This window comes from Porcisia hertigi, chromosome 27 (assembly GCF_017918235.1).
Source record: "Porcisia hertigi strain C119 chromosome 27, whole genome shotgun sequence".
Taxonomy (NCBI): Eukaryota; Euglenozoa; class Kinetoplastea; order Trypanosomatida; family Trypanosomatidae; genus Porcisia; species Porcisia hertigi.
The window spans coordinates 888,945-907,011 of NC_090586.1; the positions used below are offsets into that span (position 1 = coordinate 888,945).

Sequence of the window (18,067 nt, forward strand, 5' to 3'; positions counted from 1 at the left end):
CCACAACGTTTCCTTTTGTATTTGGTGTACTCACACGAATACTAAAGCCGCAATCCCCCTCCTCTCATCCGTTTTACTCAACCCCCACCTGGCTGAGAGATGCAATAAAAAGGTGAGCAGAGTGTCCAACTTTCTCCCGTAGACGATGTGTAACGAAGAGACTTGAGCGGGGACGTCCCCGCTCATGTCACGAAACAAGAAACGGCAACCCGCCGTCCAGCATGGGGTAATTGTCAGGTGTATGTTAGCAGATAAAATTAGGCGCCCTTCTTCTTGCCGCTACACTGGTGGCTACTCGCTCACTCTAATTGTATACAAAGACCGCCTCACCTACTCGCTCGCAAAGTAACGACACCCTTAAACCCGGTGTGTGTGTGTGTGTGTGTGTGTGTTGGGGGGAGAGGGGAAGGGAGGGGACAGGCATGTGTGCATGTGATTATCGATTGAAGTGCCTCTTTGCGGGACCCTCCTCGCACCACCACCCACCCCCCCCAAAAAAAAAAAACGATTGTTACTTGTTGGTGTGGAGACATGTACGTCTGTCGAGGTGAGAGATACTTTATTCTTGTTGGAGTCGTACGATAGTTGCGTGGAGGGGAGGGGGGGTGACACAACCCAACCGATCGAGCGGCCTCCCGATGGGGAACCAAAGCAGCGAATCCTCCCGGGATGCCATACCGGATAGAAGGATGCACAATGCTTCTCCCTAGAAAAAGCAAATGAGAGTGTTTAAATGTTGTTTGGAAATGAGAAGGCCGTGGTCTGGGAGTTGGGCTCGCGCACTCCCTGCATCACCAACTCCACTGACACTGGTCCGGTCTACGTGCGGCATGCCAACAAGGTGAACACGATGTGTGGTGATCAATGGCCATTGTTGGAGATGCCGTCTTGTGTGAGGGCGTGATTGTGACTGTGTGTTAGTGGATGTGCACTCTTGACCCCGAGCGAGAGACATGATCGGGCTGATTGAGGAATCCGCATGCAGGACTGCACGTGGTAGCGCTGAGGAGAGGGGAAGACGAAGATGGGGGGGGGGAAGAGAGAGACACAGACAAAGAGAGAGACCAGAGAAAACTACAGTATACCTCTTCAGTTTATGAGCCCCACCACCACCACCACCACCACATCCCTTTGACGTATGCGTGGAGACATGCAAACTGTTCGAAATGGAGAGAGAGAGAGAGAGCAAAGGCAACTCGAGCAATCGCAGCGCGAGTTGTGAAGACGGATCAAAAATGGCAGGAGCAGGTTCGCTCACGTTGAACGTTTCTTGGATGTGCTCTCCTCCCACTTCACTGATGTTAGCTGGTGTCCCTTAGTTTATTCGAACTAAAGTGAAGAACAGATAAACATAGATGTGCAGGTAGGGGTAGAGAAAGTGTTCGTAGTTACCATATCACGATGCACACTGCCTGAGCCCCGCACGCCTGGCACCGCCCTCTCCCCACCCACCCGCACACTCACACACAAACACACACGCACACACTTTTGCCACACGATCCCATCTCCCCAGCAAAGTTTCACAACTCACATTGAGCTCCACATTTTACCCCACTCGGCATATCAAAGTCACGTGTGAGGCTTTTTTGTTGTTGTTGTTCCTTGCCTTTGCTTCACTTCTCTCTCGCTTTAGCAAGCGTGCTCCCACCACCACCACCACCACCACAGCCCGTTGGGTTCTCGGAGCAGCGACTGGAAACTTATGAGAGGCATACACACATACAGACACACGGTGAGATAGGCGATGGCATCCGCGACAAAGATGCTACACAGTAGCGAAAAAAAAAGAGTGGAAGAAAAAAACCAAGAGGAAGACATCACCCGAATCCAAAATACGCAAATCGCCCTCAACCGTGAGAAGCAAAAAAAAAAAGACAAGGGGAAAGATGTGACGGGCGGGGGGACGGCGGGCGGGCGGGCGGGGGGAAGAGAGCAGGACGGATACGGAGCTGAGGCACACATACGTCAGCCTCGCAGCGGTGAAAAGCACGATGCGTCTTGTGTGGTCAGGAAAAAAAAAGAGACAAAAAAGTAAAAAAAAATTAGAGGATTGAGAGGCGGATTTTTTTTTTGACTGGCATGCTCGTCATGGTGCCGAAGAGCACACAGCAGACACACACATACGGATGCGCATATATCTCGCTGTGTGTGTGGGTGGGTAGGTGGGTAGGTGGCTGTGTGTTCATGTGTTTAGGGAAAGACCTCTGCCCCCCTTCCCCTTCCCCTAAATACATAAACACACACACAAACACAGCGAGATGAACGATCGAAGAAAGGGATGAGGTAAAGCCGCAAGAGGGAGGGAGGGGAGTTGATTGAGATGGCAGCCAGTGGGTGGCAGGGACTGATAATTGTGGTGGCCAGTGAGGCACACGCCTTAATGCGCAGGCGTGACTTGAAAAGATCCACACCTGTCACTGGCCAGGCCCACCGTGGCGAGCGAGCCGCTGCCGCACAACGTCATCGAACTTGGACCAGACAAGCTCCCAGGTAACATAATCTCGCGCCTCCTCGAGGACCTCCTCCATCAGTGACGCCTGTGCAAGGCGTGGGCGCCGACAAAGACTTCCAATCTCGTAGGCCGTCATATGAAACTCAAGGGCGGCGATTTGCAAGAGGCGCGTCGTGCATCGCATCATCTCTGCCGCCATGTTGGCTGCGTCCCTATCGTATGTAACCGGGGCCGAGACATGTTGACGTGTTCTGGTACGCAACGCTTGAGAAGTGGAAGTGGAAGTAGAAGAGCACGGCGATGACGATGACAACCACGCAGACGCCATCGCGTCCGTACGGATAGAAGAAAAACCCTGGTGAAGCTCCTCGGTTTTTAGGATTTCGCCTCGCTTGACCTTTATCGGCAGCTCTGAGGTCACCGTACCCCAGGTCTGCGTCGGTAAAAGCACCGAGGAGGCCTCAGCGCTGGAGGTAATGATGCTCTTCTTCTGTGTGGCCTTCATCACAGACTGGGGTGTCGATGCAGCGGTGGTGGTGGTGGTGGTGGTTGCCTCCACCGCTCTTTGGGCAAGCATCGTCTGCACAGGGGATGGCATCCTGAACTCGATCGAACTTGTGGCGGTGGCGCACTGGCCGCCACCGCGCGGCGGGGGGTGGTGTGTCGTGAGCTCTGCACTCGCCTCGCCCTCCACCGCAGGAGAGCATGCAGCCGCAGAGCCCTGCATGACTGCACGAGAAAACTGAACGTCATCGGACATCAGCGACGCTAGCGCAACTTCTGGCATCCCCCTCGCCGCCTCCCAATCACAGCAACCTGTGCTTTGTCGCAGCGTCGATATGTCGTCGATGTCAGCACCACTGGGTGCGAGGAGCGCTGATCGCACCAACTCCGCATCTGACTCTGCATCCAGGGCGGCGATGTAGTCCAGGTTGCGCGGCGAGAAAGGCAGTTTGGACTGTGGCCAAGACAACCACTCGTAGTCGGGATCGGAGTAGCCGGATGGGCAGATATAGCTGTGGTCTATCGGGATCAAGTGCGGAGCGCTGTCCTTGACCTTGGTGGCAGGTGTAAGCATCTCTGGCGAGAACCGAGCGTCAGTGGGAGACCCAGAAGATGACGTAGCCGCACCACTTTTTTCCGTTGTCGTAGCGAGGCTGGCGCGCACCGGGTGGTGCTCCATACTGTGCATGGGCCCGCTGGATCGGCGGTGAGCGTTGCACACGAGCACGTTTCCCCCATGTCGGTCGCCGTTTAGGGTCCGAATGTCGAAGATGGCAAGCGCATGGACCTCGTCGACATCGAAGTGACCAGGAAGAATGTCCGCGGCCTCTTGACAGCCCGATACAAAGAGCTGCAAGCTTCCAATCTGCGAATGTGTAGATGCTGCTGCTGCTGCTGCTGCTCGTGTGGCGGTGCTCTCGTCATCGACAGCACCGCGACCTCGCCCCACTGTCACATTCGTGTATTGACCATGAAAGCCGCCGTTATCGGGCGCGCCCATACCTCCAGGCATGGAGCACACCGTGCATGCCGCCGAGTTCCAATCAGGAACACCACACTCACCCACGCCTTTGGCGGTGGCGACGCTTGCCCTGGTCCAGTAGGTCGACTCGACCTCCACAGTTGGGGGTACCCCGGCGTTATGCCCGTGATCCAGCCGGTACGCGAGCACCTCACGTCGACTGCCACTGCCAGGAGAAAACACCTCAGCACAGCTGCTTTTGCGATTCGCATGCGGGTTACTCTCTTGACCGATCTCCTCGTCACGCGGCTTAAACACGGCCACCACCGGGCCGAGACTGTCATCACTGGTCGTCACGACAGTGGCAGCAACTGATGACAACGGCGGCCTTGCAAGTCGCACCATGTACGTGCCGCCTGCGCTGTTGCCATGCAGCTCAAGGCTTAGTGGGGAGCCCCAGACCTGAAGAAGAGCAAGTGCCTGGTGAAACAACGAGGCCTTGTTAGACGCGGATGCACTCTGCATCAAAATCTCGTTGACGCCGCGAAGCGATGGTGTCATAGTCCAGTACTCACGTGGACTGCACCGGCTGTCGCTGCAGCATTGACGCGGCGACAGGGAAATGGAGCGGACACCGCTCCTGTCACTGCTGGAAGTGATGCTGTGGCACTCGAAGCCCAGCACATAAGAGGAGGGAAGAGAACCAGTAGACAACGCTCTTGTCGCGGTGATGCGGGTCATGGGTCCATCGCGCGAATGGAGATCGGTGCACGTGGGATCAACGTGGGCTGGGCACTTACGAGAACACGGTCGTGTCGAGCTACTTTCATATTGCATCAGTGCGGAGCGAGGTTCCCTACCTATAGGCTGATCGGATGACAACAGGGTAGACAAAAAAGCAGCGGAAGAAGGCGGTGTCATTCCCGCTGCGGGGGTCGCAGCTGCATCTGCGCCTAATGAATGCCTATCCTCCCGCTGTGGTACATCTTCACGAAGGGAGTAAGAACCACTGCCAGTTTTGCTGCTCCCCGAGTAATCGGTGGCGGTGTCGAGGGTGGTGCCGTAGATCGATGTGGGCAACTTAGCGTGTAGGGCAATGTCGAAGGCATCGGACCGGTCTCCCTTGGCGCCCCGCTCGTCCTCGCAACTCACGTCGAATGATGTCAAGTCCAGCTCACGAGAGCTATGGAAGAGGGAAAGCAGGCCACCACTGCAATTGCAGACTGGCCCACCACGGTCGGTGGTGTTGATAAAAGTGAGGGTCGCGCTCAAGCCGCCTGCTTCAGATTCTGCGACCCTCCTTGAAGTACAGCTGCCTGGCATCTCCACCTCGCTATTCGGCAGGAATACGAGTCAACATCCACAGAGGTAACGAAAAAAAACTTGGGCGTTGCTTGCAGTTACTGGCAAGACGCACGCCGTGGGGGGGAAGGGGGGGAGGGGATCTCAGCCTTTGCACTACACTACAGGAGGTCCCTCCCGTGTCTTCTTGGGGCTTAATGAGGTAACACGCAGTGATGGCGCCACTGAAGGCGGCACAGCCGTAACGATATCGGCCTCCACGTCCTTTCGATGTCACAGCGAGAGTCACTTCGGAAGGGGGGATCACAGCACTGACGTCACCGCACAGGAGAAACACAAGAGCTGCCGGGCCTCAGTACCTCAGCGGATAGGACCGGTGGTGATGGTGTGAGGAGACACGTGCTCCCCCACCCCAGACACACATACACACACGCACGCGTAATTATGATGAGGATGGTGAAGAGAGGAAGAGGAGTGTACGAACGGGAGGCGCACCAGCAGCCACCATGAACAAAAAAAAGGAGAGAAAAAGAGAAACAAGAAGGTGCGACAAGCAGAACAGAAACGAAGAAAGGGGGTACAAGAAAAGGAAAGAGGGAGGACACAACACCCGAAACCCCAGACAAACAGAAAGCTTTAAAAAAAAACAAAAAAAAAGAGAAAAGCCACACAGCCAGAACTACATGGACAATTGAAAAAGCGCGGTACAAGCCAGCTACATTAGCGGTGGCGATCGTGAAGGCTTTCGATTGCGATGGAGGAAAGAGGAGGAAGAAAAAAGAGAAAGAATCGGTGGAGACGGTGTGTGTTTCTTTGGAGGAAAGAAGGGGCAGAGAAGCAAACCATAAAACCTTTTTAGAAAAATGGGAGGAAGTGCACAGAGAGAAAAGGAGCGGTGGTCGGGTGCGAAGAGGGATGTGGTGAAGAGCAACAGTTCAAGCACCGACCAAGAAACCAAAAATGGGTGATCGTACTTGCACACGTATGAGATATGTATGTCTCCTTCTCCAATGCACAAGCACGTTTAGCTATCTGGAAAAAAAAAACTCACAGCGCTGTATATACACGAACGGGGAGAAGGTAAGGGGGGGGGGGGGCGGGGGGGGAAAAAAAAAAAAATTATGCGTGAGCACACCACGCACAACAATATTCAAAAGTCTTCTCACGCAGAACAGGCCCGCAACAGCGACGCACAGAGACGATAGGCTACGCACGTCACACACACACACACACACAGAGAGACACAGCGTCTCAAAATGCACACGAACACTCACGCAGACAGACAGACAGAGGGGGGGAAGGAGGGGAGCAGAGAGAACAGAAACAGCAAAGAGAACAGGAATTCTTTTTTCATGTATTTCCCACATCAAACACACCACTCAACAAAACGCGGTGAAGAGGGGGAGAGTGCGGGGAAAGGAGGAAAAAAGAAAAGAGTAGGATGGGGAGGGGAGACGACGGGAGGGGGGAAGCGACGGCGATTCGGGTTGGTAAAGCAGTACACTGTGTACAGCGACCTTGCGTATACAACTTCCCCCTTTTTTTTTTCAGTTCGTGTGTGGACTTCTCTGCGGGAGTCCGCTTGAGAGAGAAGCGGGGATGATGGTGAAGAGCCGGCAGCAGCAATAAGCAAATGGAAAAAAAAGGCGAAGAGCAGCGATGGGGACAAAGTAAGAGGGTGCCTAAGATGTGGAGCGAAAAAAGGGGGAAGGAGGGCAGTAGTTGTAGGGGTGAGGAAGCCCAGCTATTCACGGACGCTGTCTATCAGCCACAGTGCACTCGAGGAGGGAGGGGGGGGGAGGGGGAAGAAGCGAAACCAAGACTACGAGAGGCAGAACATGGATAGAGTGAGCGGTAAAAAAAAAAAACTTCGAGAAAGAGACTCGGTGTACTGATGCATGCATGCATATACGGTCGGTCTCCTGTGCGTCAGTGTGAGTTGGAAAGGTGGCAGGGGGTCTCAGTGTGTCGGCGCGTCCAGAAAGACGGTGGTAAGAAGAGAAAAACGCAAAAAAAAAACGGAAAAAAGAGTTTGAGGGGGGGGGGGGGGTAGGGTACAATGTCCGACCCCTGAGTCACCAACGAAAAAAAGCCGTACACCTCAGAAGCTCCTGCGCCACGATACAACGTGCTGGGAAGTGGCCAAAGGAGATCGCATGCAGGAGGGAGTCGCGTGAGGAAGTAAGAGGGTTAGAAAAACCCTTGCCGTGTGGGTGAGAAGGGAGTGTACAAGAAAGAGGGAACGGACATAGACCGCAAGAAAGAAAGCAAACGAGCGAGATCCAAACTGAAGTGCGAATGCGGGCGCATGGGGGTATCAAACAGAGAAAACAAAATAATTGAGCGAAGTATTGTTCCTTTTCTTTGCGGGAATAGGGAGGCGGCAATGTGGCGTGACCAAAAAAAAAACAAAAAAAAAAACGCGTTGTCACAGTCCCGCCTTCGTGATCGTCACTGCGGAGTGTAATTTTCAAATGTGCGGTTTGGTGTGTGTGTGTGTGTGAGTGTGTGTGTGCCTATGCGAGTGCGCGAGCCTCTCACACCTTCGAAAATGTTCCGTAAAGGCATAACCCATGTTCGGTGTGGGGCAGTGGTGCAAGCGGAGTGATCGGTTATCACGCATAAAACATAGCAAGACGAGTGGTGCAAATAGAGTAGAGGGGTAATGAGTGAATGAAGTCGATGAGAGAAAAATGGAACATCAAATGAAAGCACACACACACACAAGACAGACAGACGGGACAGACACGTGTGTGTGGAAGGGAGATCCCCCTTCTGTGCCTGTGAGCAGCGCCTCGTTTTTTTTTTTCCCATCAGCCCCTCGCTGTGCCTCACACCGCTCTCGCGATACAAGCTTGCGCGGTTGCCTCTTGGAGCAGACCCAGAGATAATGGGTACACACACGCACCCACATATATATATAAATACATGTGTGTGTATGGGGGGGGGGGGGGAGGGAGAACAAAAAACGACGGTGAAGACAGCGAGAGCGAACACTTCGGTGTAAACAAAAGACGGGGGCCGAAGGAAAGAGAATAGGGAGAAAGAAGCGCAACATAAACGATGAGGTGGGGAATGTGGTGGTGCGAGCGTGTATGCAAGCGCCACCGCTTGACAGCACATACATATATATATATATATATATATGTGGGGGTATGTATGTATCCTCCTCTCTCAGAAGTAGAAAAAACAGCATTCAGCGTGTGAATGAGGGGGAGGGGAGGGGCAAAGGGATAGAAGGCGGTAAAAACGAATGCACTCTCACTCAAAATACAAGCCAAGGGCTTCAGCAGATCATGATTTGGTGCGCTTTGATTTTCACTTCCCAGACAGGCGCCTACCCAAGACGAACAACACTCCTCCATCACGACTACTCTCTGTGCCTGTTCCCTCCGAGCCCCCCTCAGACTCCCTACTAATGAGTCTTCCTCTCCGCTTGCCGTAGGCTATACTGCTGACGCATCCATTCCCAGCTCTCCTTGTTGCTTCCCCCGTCGTTCATCAGCGCTAGCAACGACGCAGCGCACATGAACACAAGCCCATACCTGTACATGTTGGACTGGTATGACACCCACCTCATATTTGTTAAACTATGTGTGTATGTATGTATGTGTGCGTGTAATGTGCATGCAAAATCCCCTGAATGCGCTGCGATCGAAGCACACAAGGGGGTCTCGAGAAACGAGGGGGGAAGGGGGAGAGGAAAACAAATCGTCTCAGCAACGGTGGCACCAACAAAGAAAAAAAGGACCGCAAACACAAAGTCAGTGCGGACCACCACGTTGTATCGGCGTAATACAGAGGGGGAAGCGGCAGTAGGGAAACAGTGGGGAAGAACTCACAGGGAGTGTTGGCTGTGGTTGTGATGATTGCTACGATGTGCTCAAAAAAAGTGGTCGTCACCTCCTCTTCCTTCGGATTCCTTTGGCGTGATGCAGTAGAGCGAGAACTGACTAGAAATAGCAGATGAGATGACTGCGTGTGCGTGTGTGCTTCAGGCCTCACCTTGAAATCCTTTTGGGATACACGCAACACAAGCATGCATGCGTGCGTCGTGTGTTGAGCCCGGTGGAGGAAGAGGGGGAGGAGCAATGATGTCAACTGTAGCGAAAATCCGTGGGAAGGGGGGGGGAGGGAGGAAGGGGGGGGGACGTAGATGGCCGCAGCTCGCAAGCGCCCCGAGTACATCAAGAGGGGGTAATGCATGTTTGTACTATTTTTTGTTGTTTTTGAGAAGCAGCCATCGAAACAAACAAACACACACACACACACAGAGACAGAGACCCGAACGTCATCATCCGTCATCACGCGACAGCAGCCGGTTCGCCTCCATCACCTGCGCGTTCATCATGCGCTCCCCTGCTCGGCCCCCTGCGTCAGGGAATCTTCGCAGGTACAACACGTCACCGACCGCCAGCGGTGCCAGCGCGCGCAAGGCGAAAAAACCGCCGCCATTCAGCAGTGATGAGTCCATCAACTCGTGCTCCATATTGATCTTCTGAGACACCCCTCGCGCCGTGTGAGCCTCTTCTGTGACAATCGGCTCCTCCCTGCCCTTCTCGAAGTAGGGAATCTGCAACTTGTCGCACTGCGCCCGAATCGTCGCGGTATCTGAACAGGGGCAATACTCGAGGACTGTGTTGTGTGAACCGTCTTCCAGTTGCGGAACGGCGTCAACGAGGGGGACTAGAGTCGGGACGTACATCTCGCTCGACTTCGCCTTGAAGAAGTTGGTGCCTGGTATGAACGCCTCCACAGCAGCCGCCTCGATCGGCTGCGAGCGGAGGTGCACGCACGCCAGCCCGCGAAAGAAATTCTCTAGGAATACCTCCGGGTCTTCGCAGGCGTCGGTCGCCATCTCAGAGAGGTAGTGATCCAGGACCCCACTGTCCTCCTCCCGTTCTTTGCCCATGCCATTCGAAATGCCGTCACGGCCGCGCGTGTCTTCGAAGAGGTAATTCACATACGGCGTGTACACGGATTCCTCTAGGGAGGCGATGCGGGTCATCCAGCCGGCCTGCGCGAACTCGTACGTGCAGGCGCTCTTCATGAAGAATAAGCGCTCGTTGTAATTCATCCAGTTCAACTGCAACGGAAATACTGTGGATGAGCAGTCGTACATCTCCTTCGCGACTGTCAAGAAGTTAAAGCATGCAGATAGGGGGCAGGTTATGATGACCTGACCGGGCGATATTGGCTTCGCGGCGCGCAGACACCTCGAGAAGTGGATTGTCGACGTCATCTTCACATTACCGTAGGCGCGCACTTGACGCGCGCGGCACCATTGGCTAAAGTCTTCCATTGTCTTCTTCTTGTAACGCCACGTCCCCACCTCCGTCACGAGGCGCGGCTTGCGTGTAGTGTCGCGGCTGATGGGAAGGCCCCCACCCATGGCGTTACTCGCCGTTAGCCATGTGCGACGCATCGCAATAAACACGATAGAAAACGCAGGGAGATCTTTCCGCGTGGCTGATTGACTACTGGTGCCCTTCCTCGTTCTGTATTTACCCTTGCTATTGTGTTGAGCAGTTCTCGAGCAGGTGCCCCATCATTCGCGTGCGCACGTGTGCATGTGTAAAAGTGGAGGTGTGTGTGTGTGTGTGTGTGTATGTAAGGGGGGAGTCAAAATATATATACACACACATATATATATATATGTAGTTTATATATAATTATAGTTGTGCAGTTGCATATAATTTATTTTTTAGTGTGCGGAAGTGGCAAGAGAGTTTTCCATAGTACATTGCCAAAATTGTGACAGGAGTAGTGGAAGGGGGAAGGGGAAAACAAATACGATGATATAAAGTGGGACAAGTACTAGTAGAAGGTAACCCCGCACCAGTGCGGGGCACGGGTGTGCATTGGGGAGAGGAGGGGAGGGGGGGAGGGGGGGTGAAAGTGCGCGGGTGCCTGCAGATCGAATGCCAAGAGGGGTGCCACGCGCATGCACATGTGCCGCTGATGGCACACGCGCTCACACACCATAGTACGTACGAGAAACAGAAAGAGGGACGTGAGAAGAGCGGCACGGACACGGACACCCTACCACAGCCGGATACTTCGAGCTCTTATAGCAATCCATCCCATGGGCAAATCTCTCAGTGGCCACGAGTGCTTGCGCCTGACGAGCAGACATGTTGTTCACCTTCCCCTTCCCGAAGGGCTGCGGATCGAGAAGGGCATGCACCTTTGTTGATGCGTGCCGTCCATCCGTTGGCTCGCATGGTGACGAGTATTCATTCCTGTCCTCTTCTTTGTGTTGTTTGCTGGAAAAAAAAAAGACCGGCAGCGGTGTCCGTTGAGAACGACACAAACAACGAAGAAAGAAAGACTGAGCCAACTCAGCGGCGCATAGAAGCCAAGACAAGTTCTAAAAGTGTGGTCCACGGAGAAAATAAAGAAAGGGTATGATACATGTGCATACACACACGAACACACAGACACGCATAAATGCAGAACAACGCGGCATCGAAAGCAGACCCGATCAAAGTGAAGAAAGGGAATGAGTTATGGTGGCAGGCGCAACAGACACACGCCACCTACCCACCCACCTCTCAAAGGGAAGGGGGGAGTACCGCGAAAAACGATCGTTGGGTAGCCACAAGAAACCAGCAACGAAATAGCCAAACACCTCAATGAGCCAAGATGACACGGACCCAACAAAACATTGCCAAAACACATGACAACGTAGACAGAATGCGTATGTATACATATATGGAATACGTGTATGAGTGTGTGTGTGTGTGTGGTGGTGGGAGGGGGGGGGGAAGAGAAAAAGATAAAACGTGTGTGACATACATCCTTTAAAAAAAAAAACGGGGAGGGACGGGAGAGGAGACGGGGTGGGGAAAGAGCCGGGAGGCAGCGGGAGGAGGAGGGGGGCGCACGGACAGAAGCTGAGTTGAACAAAGAGCCAGAAAAAAAAAAGAGAGGGAGGCGTGTGTCTGTGTACCTATCTGGAGGGGGCGGAGCAGCAATCGAAATGTGAAAACACACGAACACAGTAACACCTGCCAAAGAAAATAAGAGAATCCCCAAGCGAAACACGCGTCGATTGGGGCTAAAAGAGGGGGATTGCGAGTGAGTGGGAGAGTAGGGGAGACGACGTTGGAGTGTACACGCCAGCGCGCGCGTGCTTACACACACACAATTCGCAAACACACAGCGCGCCACGTGAAAGTGGGGGGGGGGGGGGTATACAGACACGAGGGATGGGTGCAGTGCGCGTGCCTACCGGACAGGAGGGGGGGGGGGGGGACAGGACCGGATGTGATTATCCCTCCTTTCCGATTGCTCCTTAACTTTCCTCATCACCGCTTGCGCGCATGTGCAGATGAGTGTATGCGTGTGTGCGTGTGTGTGTGTGCGTGTGCGCGTGTGCGCTCTCTACTGGTGGTGGGTCGCTTGCGGTTTTAGCGCGGAATCGAAAAAGGGTCTACGGGTGGTAGTCGTAGGTGTGCCTTCGCTACTGCCGCGGAGGCCGGCCGCTCAGCGAGGGCGAGCTCTAGCTTCTCGATGTACGCGCGCAGCATGCGTAATTCCCGACTGTTCGTCTCGATCTCGGGCAGTGATGTCGATGGTCGCGAGCCCGCGCTACTGGAACGACCGCCGCGCCGACGCGTACCGCTGCCGCCGCGCGTGCTCTCAAGCTCGCTGGACAAAAGCTGGGTCGACTGCCCGACGTTGTCCGCAGAGATCGTACCTAATGTATCCGTGACACACACGTCCGCAGTGCTACTGCGCTCGGCGCTCGTGAGACCTGCACTGCGCTCTGCCCTAGCACCACCCGTGCGCCGCCGCCGCTGATGGTGCTGTTGGTGCTGCTTCGAAACGGACTCTGCCGCCACTCGCGCACGCAGGTTATCCATCTCGACCCGCAGCGAGTGGATCTCACGAATGAGCGACAGGTTCTCCGTCATCATCGCCGAGACCTCCTCCTTGTGCCGCTGCTGGTCAGACTTGAGCTTGCGTCTAAGGGCATCAACGGAAGTGGAGAGGTACTCTAGCTGAGACTGGAGCTCGTGTTTCACATTTGGATCCGCCGGTGCGATCTGTTCGACATCACGCGGCTCGACGTGCACCTTGTACAGCTGCTCAACGGCGGCAGCCAAGGTTGCTGGGTGCTGAAGCTGATGGGCAAGCTCCCCAATATCGCGCTCCGCTCTCGAGCGGTACGTCTCCAACCCTTGCAACTCCCGAATCCGAGCCTGGAGTGTGCGTTGCTTCTCTGCGATGTCCCTCTTTAGATCCTCCGTGCTCTGGCGCAGGGTGAGGTTGCTTGCGTGCTGCTGCTCGAGCATCGCGTTCTGCTGTTTCGTCTCCTGGTTGAGTTCGATGATCTCGCGCTGCTTCGGCTCGATCTGCCCCTTCAACTCGCGAATTTGGTGGTCCAGCACGTATTTGTGCTTTTCCAGCTCCTGATTGTGTTTCTTGAGGTTGTAGATGACCTTCTCTTTCTTTTCGGTGACACTGTCGCGTTCATCGATGTCCTGGTGAAGCTGCGCCACCTGCTGGGTCAGATCCGCCAGCTGGTTCTGCAGGGCCACCTTGGCGCCGTCCAGCAGCTGAAGCTCGTTTGTGCGAATCTCGATCTCACGCTCCAGCCGCATCGCGTTCTTGCGCATCACAGCCCCCTCACCCTTTAGGTGTAGAAATCGCTCCCTCACCTCCTGCAGAGCGGCCCGCTGCTTTTGAAGAACCGCTTGCGACTCTGCGTCGGTGTCCAGCTCCAGCTGATGGAGGGTAACGGAGTTCGACTCTTTACTCTGCTCTAGCTGGCGCTGCAGCTTACGCACAGCCTCAGCGCGTTGGCGCAGAACGTCCTGAAAGTGCGCCTCGTCCTCGGCGCAGGCCTGCGCAAGGCTGACTCTCAACGCATTCACCGCCGCCGCACCTGCTGTCTTCGTCGTCTCAAGGCGGTGCTGCAACGCGCTACACTCTTCGGTGAGAGCATCAACTTCTTGCTGGCGCTGCGTCTCCAGATTCTGCTGTATGTGTGAGGCATCCCGCGTCTTTTCTTCCTTGGCGTCCAGAAACGCGCGCTCCTGATCCGCTTTTGCGTGCTTAAGGGCCTCGTACTCCGCAGACAACGACATGGCCTCCTGCTGCAGCTCCTCCACCCGTTCACGAGTGCGAGTGCCCTGCTCATGTGCGCGACGCTTTTCGTCGCTCTCCATCTCCGTCTTCAACCTTTCAATCTGCTGTCGCAGGCTGTCAATCTCGATGTTCTGTTCCTCGATTTCTTGCCTTGTGACCAGCACCTCCTCGGTAGAGCTCATGTTGCGGCGGCTCGCCGGGTCATGGTGCTGGGCAACGGTGCCTGCGGGCTTCCCCTTGTCCTTCTCAGAAAACACCTCCCACATGATGACGCTGCCGTCGGCACCAGCGGTGAACAGCATCGTCTCATCAAAAGAGAGGGCCATGTGGGTCACCTGCTGGGCGTGTGCCGCAATAGGAGCCTCTTGAATGCCAGCCAGCAGCGGGAACGTCATGGCCTTAAGTGAGCCATCCTCTGCGCCGCCGATCAACACCCGCTGGTGCGGCGCCACCACGATGCGCGTCAGGGCTGTCTCGGTGAACTCATAGTCCCCAACGCTGTTGCCCAGTGCGCTGGCACCACCGCTGGGACCCCCTGCAGACGAGGACATCACGCCACCGCCGCCAGGCGCTGCACCAGCGATGCCCGGGCTTGCATGAATGGTGCTGAGGCTCTGTCTATCAATCTCGCGCAGCAGCACCTTCCACGACACGTCCAGCGCGGTTGCCGGTGTAGGTGCTGCCACCGCCCACACACTGCGGTCATCTGAGGCGATTGCCACATACTGGTAGCGCCTATCAGAATGCTCGGTCTGCTTGCGCATATCCGTCACGCTCCAGTCCAATATCATGCCGTCTGGGGAGCACGTCATGACGCGGTTGTCCGTTGGGTACGCCGTTGTAGAGCACCACTGGAAGTCCTTGATGCGCTGCGGATGGCCGCGCAGCTGCCCTTGCAGCTCATAGGTGTTCGCGTTAATGATGTCGACAAGGTTGTTATGCACAACAGCGAGGAGCTGGCCGCCCTTTGAAAAGAACACGTCGGACGCGTTGCGCAGGTTGATCACGCGGCGCTCGCGAAATGAACTCCACAGCACACTCATGACACGCACCTTGTCCGGGAAGCAGACGACCGCTGTGAGACCGTCGGGGTGAAGAGCCACGGCGCCGGGCTCCAGTGCGAAGAACTGACACATGAGCAGTCGCCCTGTATGTATGTTCCAGAGACGCATGCTGTGATCACTGCCCGTGGTGAGAAGAAGCGGCTTTCGCACACTGCAGTCCATCCCGTTGACGCGACCAGAATGTGTAAAGGGATAGAGAGAGTGGAAAAGCGCGCTGCGGGGCGATAAATGCTCAGGAACCGGCGCGGACGACATCGCCCATCCGCATTCGCTATTGCCGTGCTCTATTAAGGAGGGAAGAGGCCCGGACAGCCCCGGCACTTCGCCGCTGCCTGCTCCGATAGCGGTGCCAGAAGTCGTCGCGGACCTACCGGTCACCATGAACATGGCCTCGCGAGCCGGCCAGTTCTGCCGAAAGTCCAGCCCGTACAGCCTCCCGGACGCAGTGAACACCGCCAGACACTCCTCCGCCTGATCGAGGGCCAAGGCCGTGACGCTGTTCCGTGCACTGCCACCCGAGGCGCTGCCACCGCCATCAGTGCCAGCTTTCATGAGGCTCAAGTCGCCTGCTGCATTCTGTACTCGGTTCCCGGCAGCCCCTCCCCCTGTGGCCTCCGCCCCGCTTGTCTGTTCGCGGAGTTGAAAAAGACGGCCGGCATGTCCCTTGACACTGCTCCCCTTGCCTGTAGCGCTCACTGTGCCGGATGGAAGGGCCGTCGATACTGATCCCGGAGAATTGCGTATGATAGAAGCTTGCTGTGAAGCCTGTAGTAGGTGCTGCTCCTCACCAGCTTCGTAAGCAGGCACCTCAAGTCGGCACACGAACGCGTAGCCGACCGAGTCGACGCCAGCGCTGTCGCCGCGCAGCCCGGCCGCGACGCCGTCGGCGCCTGCGGCATTGCCGTCGCCCTGAAAAATCAGAACGTTGCCGCGGTTTGTTCCTGCAATGAACCCGCTCTGGTGTTGTGCGGGCTTTTGCTGCTGCTGTTGCTGCTGCTCCTGATGATAGGTGGGGGCGATGCATGTGACCATCTCCTCTACCGGGGCAGCCGGTGCCCCTCCTGGTTGGAGGGGGGCAGAGACTGCACTTACCAGTGCTGGCGACGGTATCGAAGGCATCCCGATCGGGCCCACGTACCGCCCGTCTTGGATCAAAAAAAGGCGACCGCTCTGCGTCGCGAGGATCACGTTGTGTTCGGTGACCCAGAGGTGCGTCGAGAAGACCTCCAGCTGTTCGCATGGCACGCCCAGGCTCGGTTGCGGCTGCAGAAGACCCTCCGTGTAACGGTAAAAACGAAAGAAGCCAACACCAGCCACAGTTATCATCAATGGGTTAAGTGGACTGATACCAATGCTCGTAACTATCTTCGGTGGCGTACGCGACGCCGCGCTGGCGCTTGGTGCAGCCATCATGGAAGCTGCCTTCAGTGTATCTGTGACACCCTCCTCGTGCGTGACGCTGCTATCGGCTGGTACTGCATTTTCACCCGAGGGGCCGCCCTGGCTCGTCTTGTGAGATTGCATGCTTGCGGCATATACAGGCCCCAGAGACACGGACGCCAGAGGCTGCGTGCGCTCCCAATTCCAATAGTGCAAGTTCCAGCCTGGCGCGCCGCCCTGAGTGACCAGGTGCCGCCCATCAGAGCTGAAGCTGAGGGCGATAAACTGATCGCTATTCAGGTCTGTCACGCTCAACACCTTGCGGCGCTTGCGAGTCACGGTGTCGATGATCTGCACCTGAGGATGTGTCCCACTTTCAGCAATTGCGAGAAACTTTTTATTCGAGCTCATCGCGATGGCGGTGATGCCGGTGCTCTGGTACGTCGCCTCGAGGAACCGTTGTGTGCATGAGTTTGGCTGTTGCAGCACAACGGTCTTGCCGACCGGGTAGACGAGTGACCCGTCATCGAGCCAATGCAAGCAGTTCTTGCCGTCGTGGTTCGTACCAAAGACGTAACGCTTTGCCAGTGTTCGTTTGGACTCCATGATACCTCCGGCTTTCTCGCTCTTTATATGCTTGACGAGGGCCTCTACCCCCCCCCCTCCTCCTCCTCCTCTTTCTCCGAGTATTGAGGCACGTCGCTCGCCCCCCCCCCCCCCCCCCTCACACACACACACACACACACACGCACACACCTGAACGTTTGCGCAGAGCGAAGAAGATGAGAGGTGACTGAGGCGTATAAAACAACAGTTCACGTCACTAACCAGAGCACAGCTGCTGGATAGAGCTGGGGGGTATGAGGGCTAAAAAAAAGCGCGCACAACTAAGTGAGCAGCACGCACACACACACACACACACACAACGGGGAAGGCAGAAGAGCTGGCTGCGGTTGTGGTTCGATGCTGATATAGACAAGCCGATCAGCATCATAAAACTGACGTTGCCAGTTTAAAGGGCAGGCAAGAAAGAGAGGGAGAGCAAATGAGAATGGGAGACGAGAGACGAGGTGGACCTGAAGCTGGAGAAGAGAGGAGAGAGGACACCAAGAGAAGCTGCATAACCCTTGCACACTTGACCCGTGATCACCAGTGGAGGTGAGCGAGAGTACGAAAAACGGTGGTGGCGGGGAGGAGGGGAGGGAGGGGGGCCTTTTTTGTGTGCGACGATGAAGAGCCTGAGCTGTTACTTTCCCGCCTTGACTTGTTTCCAAGATCGCCGTGATGGCCTTGCCTCACCACGTTGCT

General features: G+C 55.6%; 4 protein-coding genes across 4 annotated transcripts; all 4 read right to left on the reverse strand.

The window, feature by feature from the left end:
* Window positions 1–2,414: 2,414 nt before the first annotated feature.
* On the reverse strand, window positions 2,415–5,240 carry JKF63_03393 (uncharacterized protein; the record flags this gene model as incomplete). The annotated part of the gene is made up of 1 exon (XM_067899396.1): window positions 2,415–5,240. The coding sequence occupies one exon, from the start codon at window positions 5,238–5,240 to the stop codon at window positions 2,415–2,417; it is 2,826 nt and encodes a 941-aa protein (XP_067756186.1).
* Window positions 5,241–8,634: 3,394 nt separating this feature from the next.
* JKF63_03394 (uncharacterized protein) lies at window positions 8,635–8,799 on the reverse strand (the record flags this gene model as incomplete). Its single annotated transcript, XM_067899397.1, has 1 exon — window positions 8,635–8,799. One exon carries the CDS (start codon window positions 8,797–8,799, stop codon window positions 8,635–8,637), a length of 165 nt encoding a protein of 54 aa, XP_067756187.1.
* Window positions 8,800–9,513: 714 nt separating this feature from the next.
* Window positions 9,514–10,644, reverse strand: JKF63_03395 (uncharacterized protein; the record flags this gene model as incomplete). Its single annotated transcript, XM_067899398.1, has 1 exon — window positions 9,514–10,644. One exon carries the CDS (start codon window positions 10,642–10,644, stop codon window positions 9,514–9,516), a length of 1,131 nt encoding a protein of 376 aa, XP_067756188.1.
* A 1,987-nt stretch (window positions 10,645–12,631) lies between these two features.
* JKF63_03396 (uncharacterized protein) lies at window positions 12,632–17,365 on the reverse strand (the record flags this gene model as incomplete). The annotated part of the gene is made up of 1 exon (XM_067899399.1): window positions 12,632–17,365. The coding sequence occupies one exon, from the start codon at window positions 17,363–17,365 to the stop codon at window positions 12,632–12,634; it is 4,734 nt and encodes a 1,577-aa protein (XP_067756189.1).
* Between the last annotated feature and the right edge of the window lie 702 nt (window positions 17,366–18,067).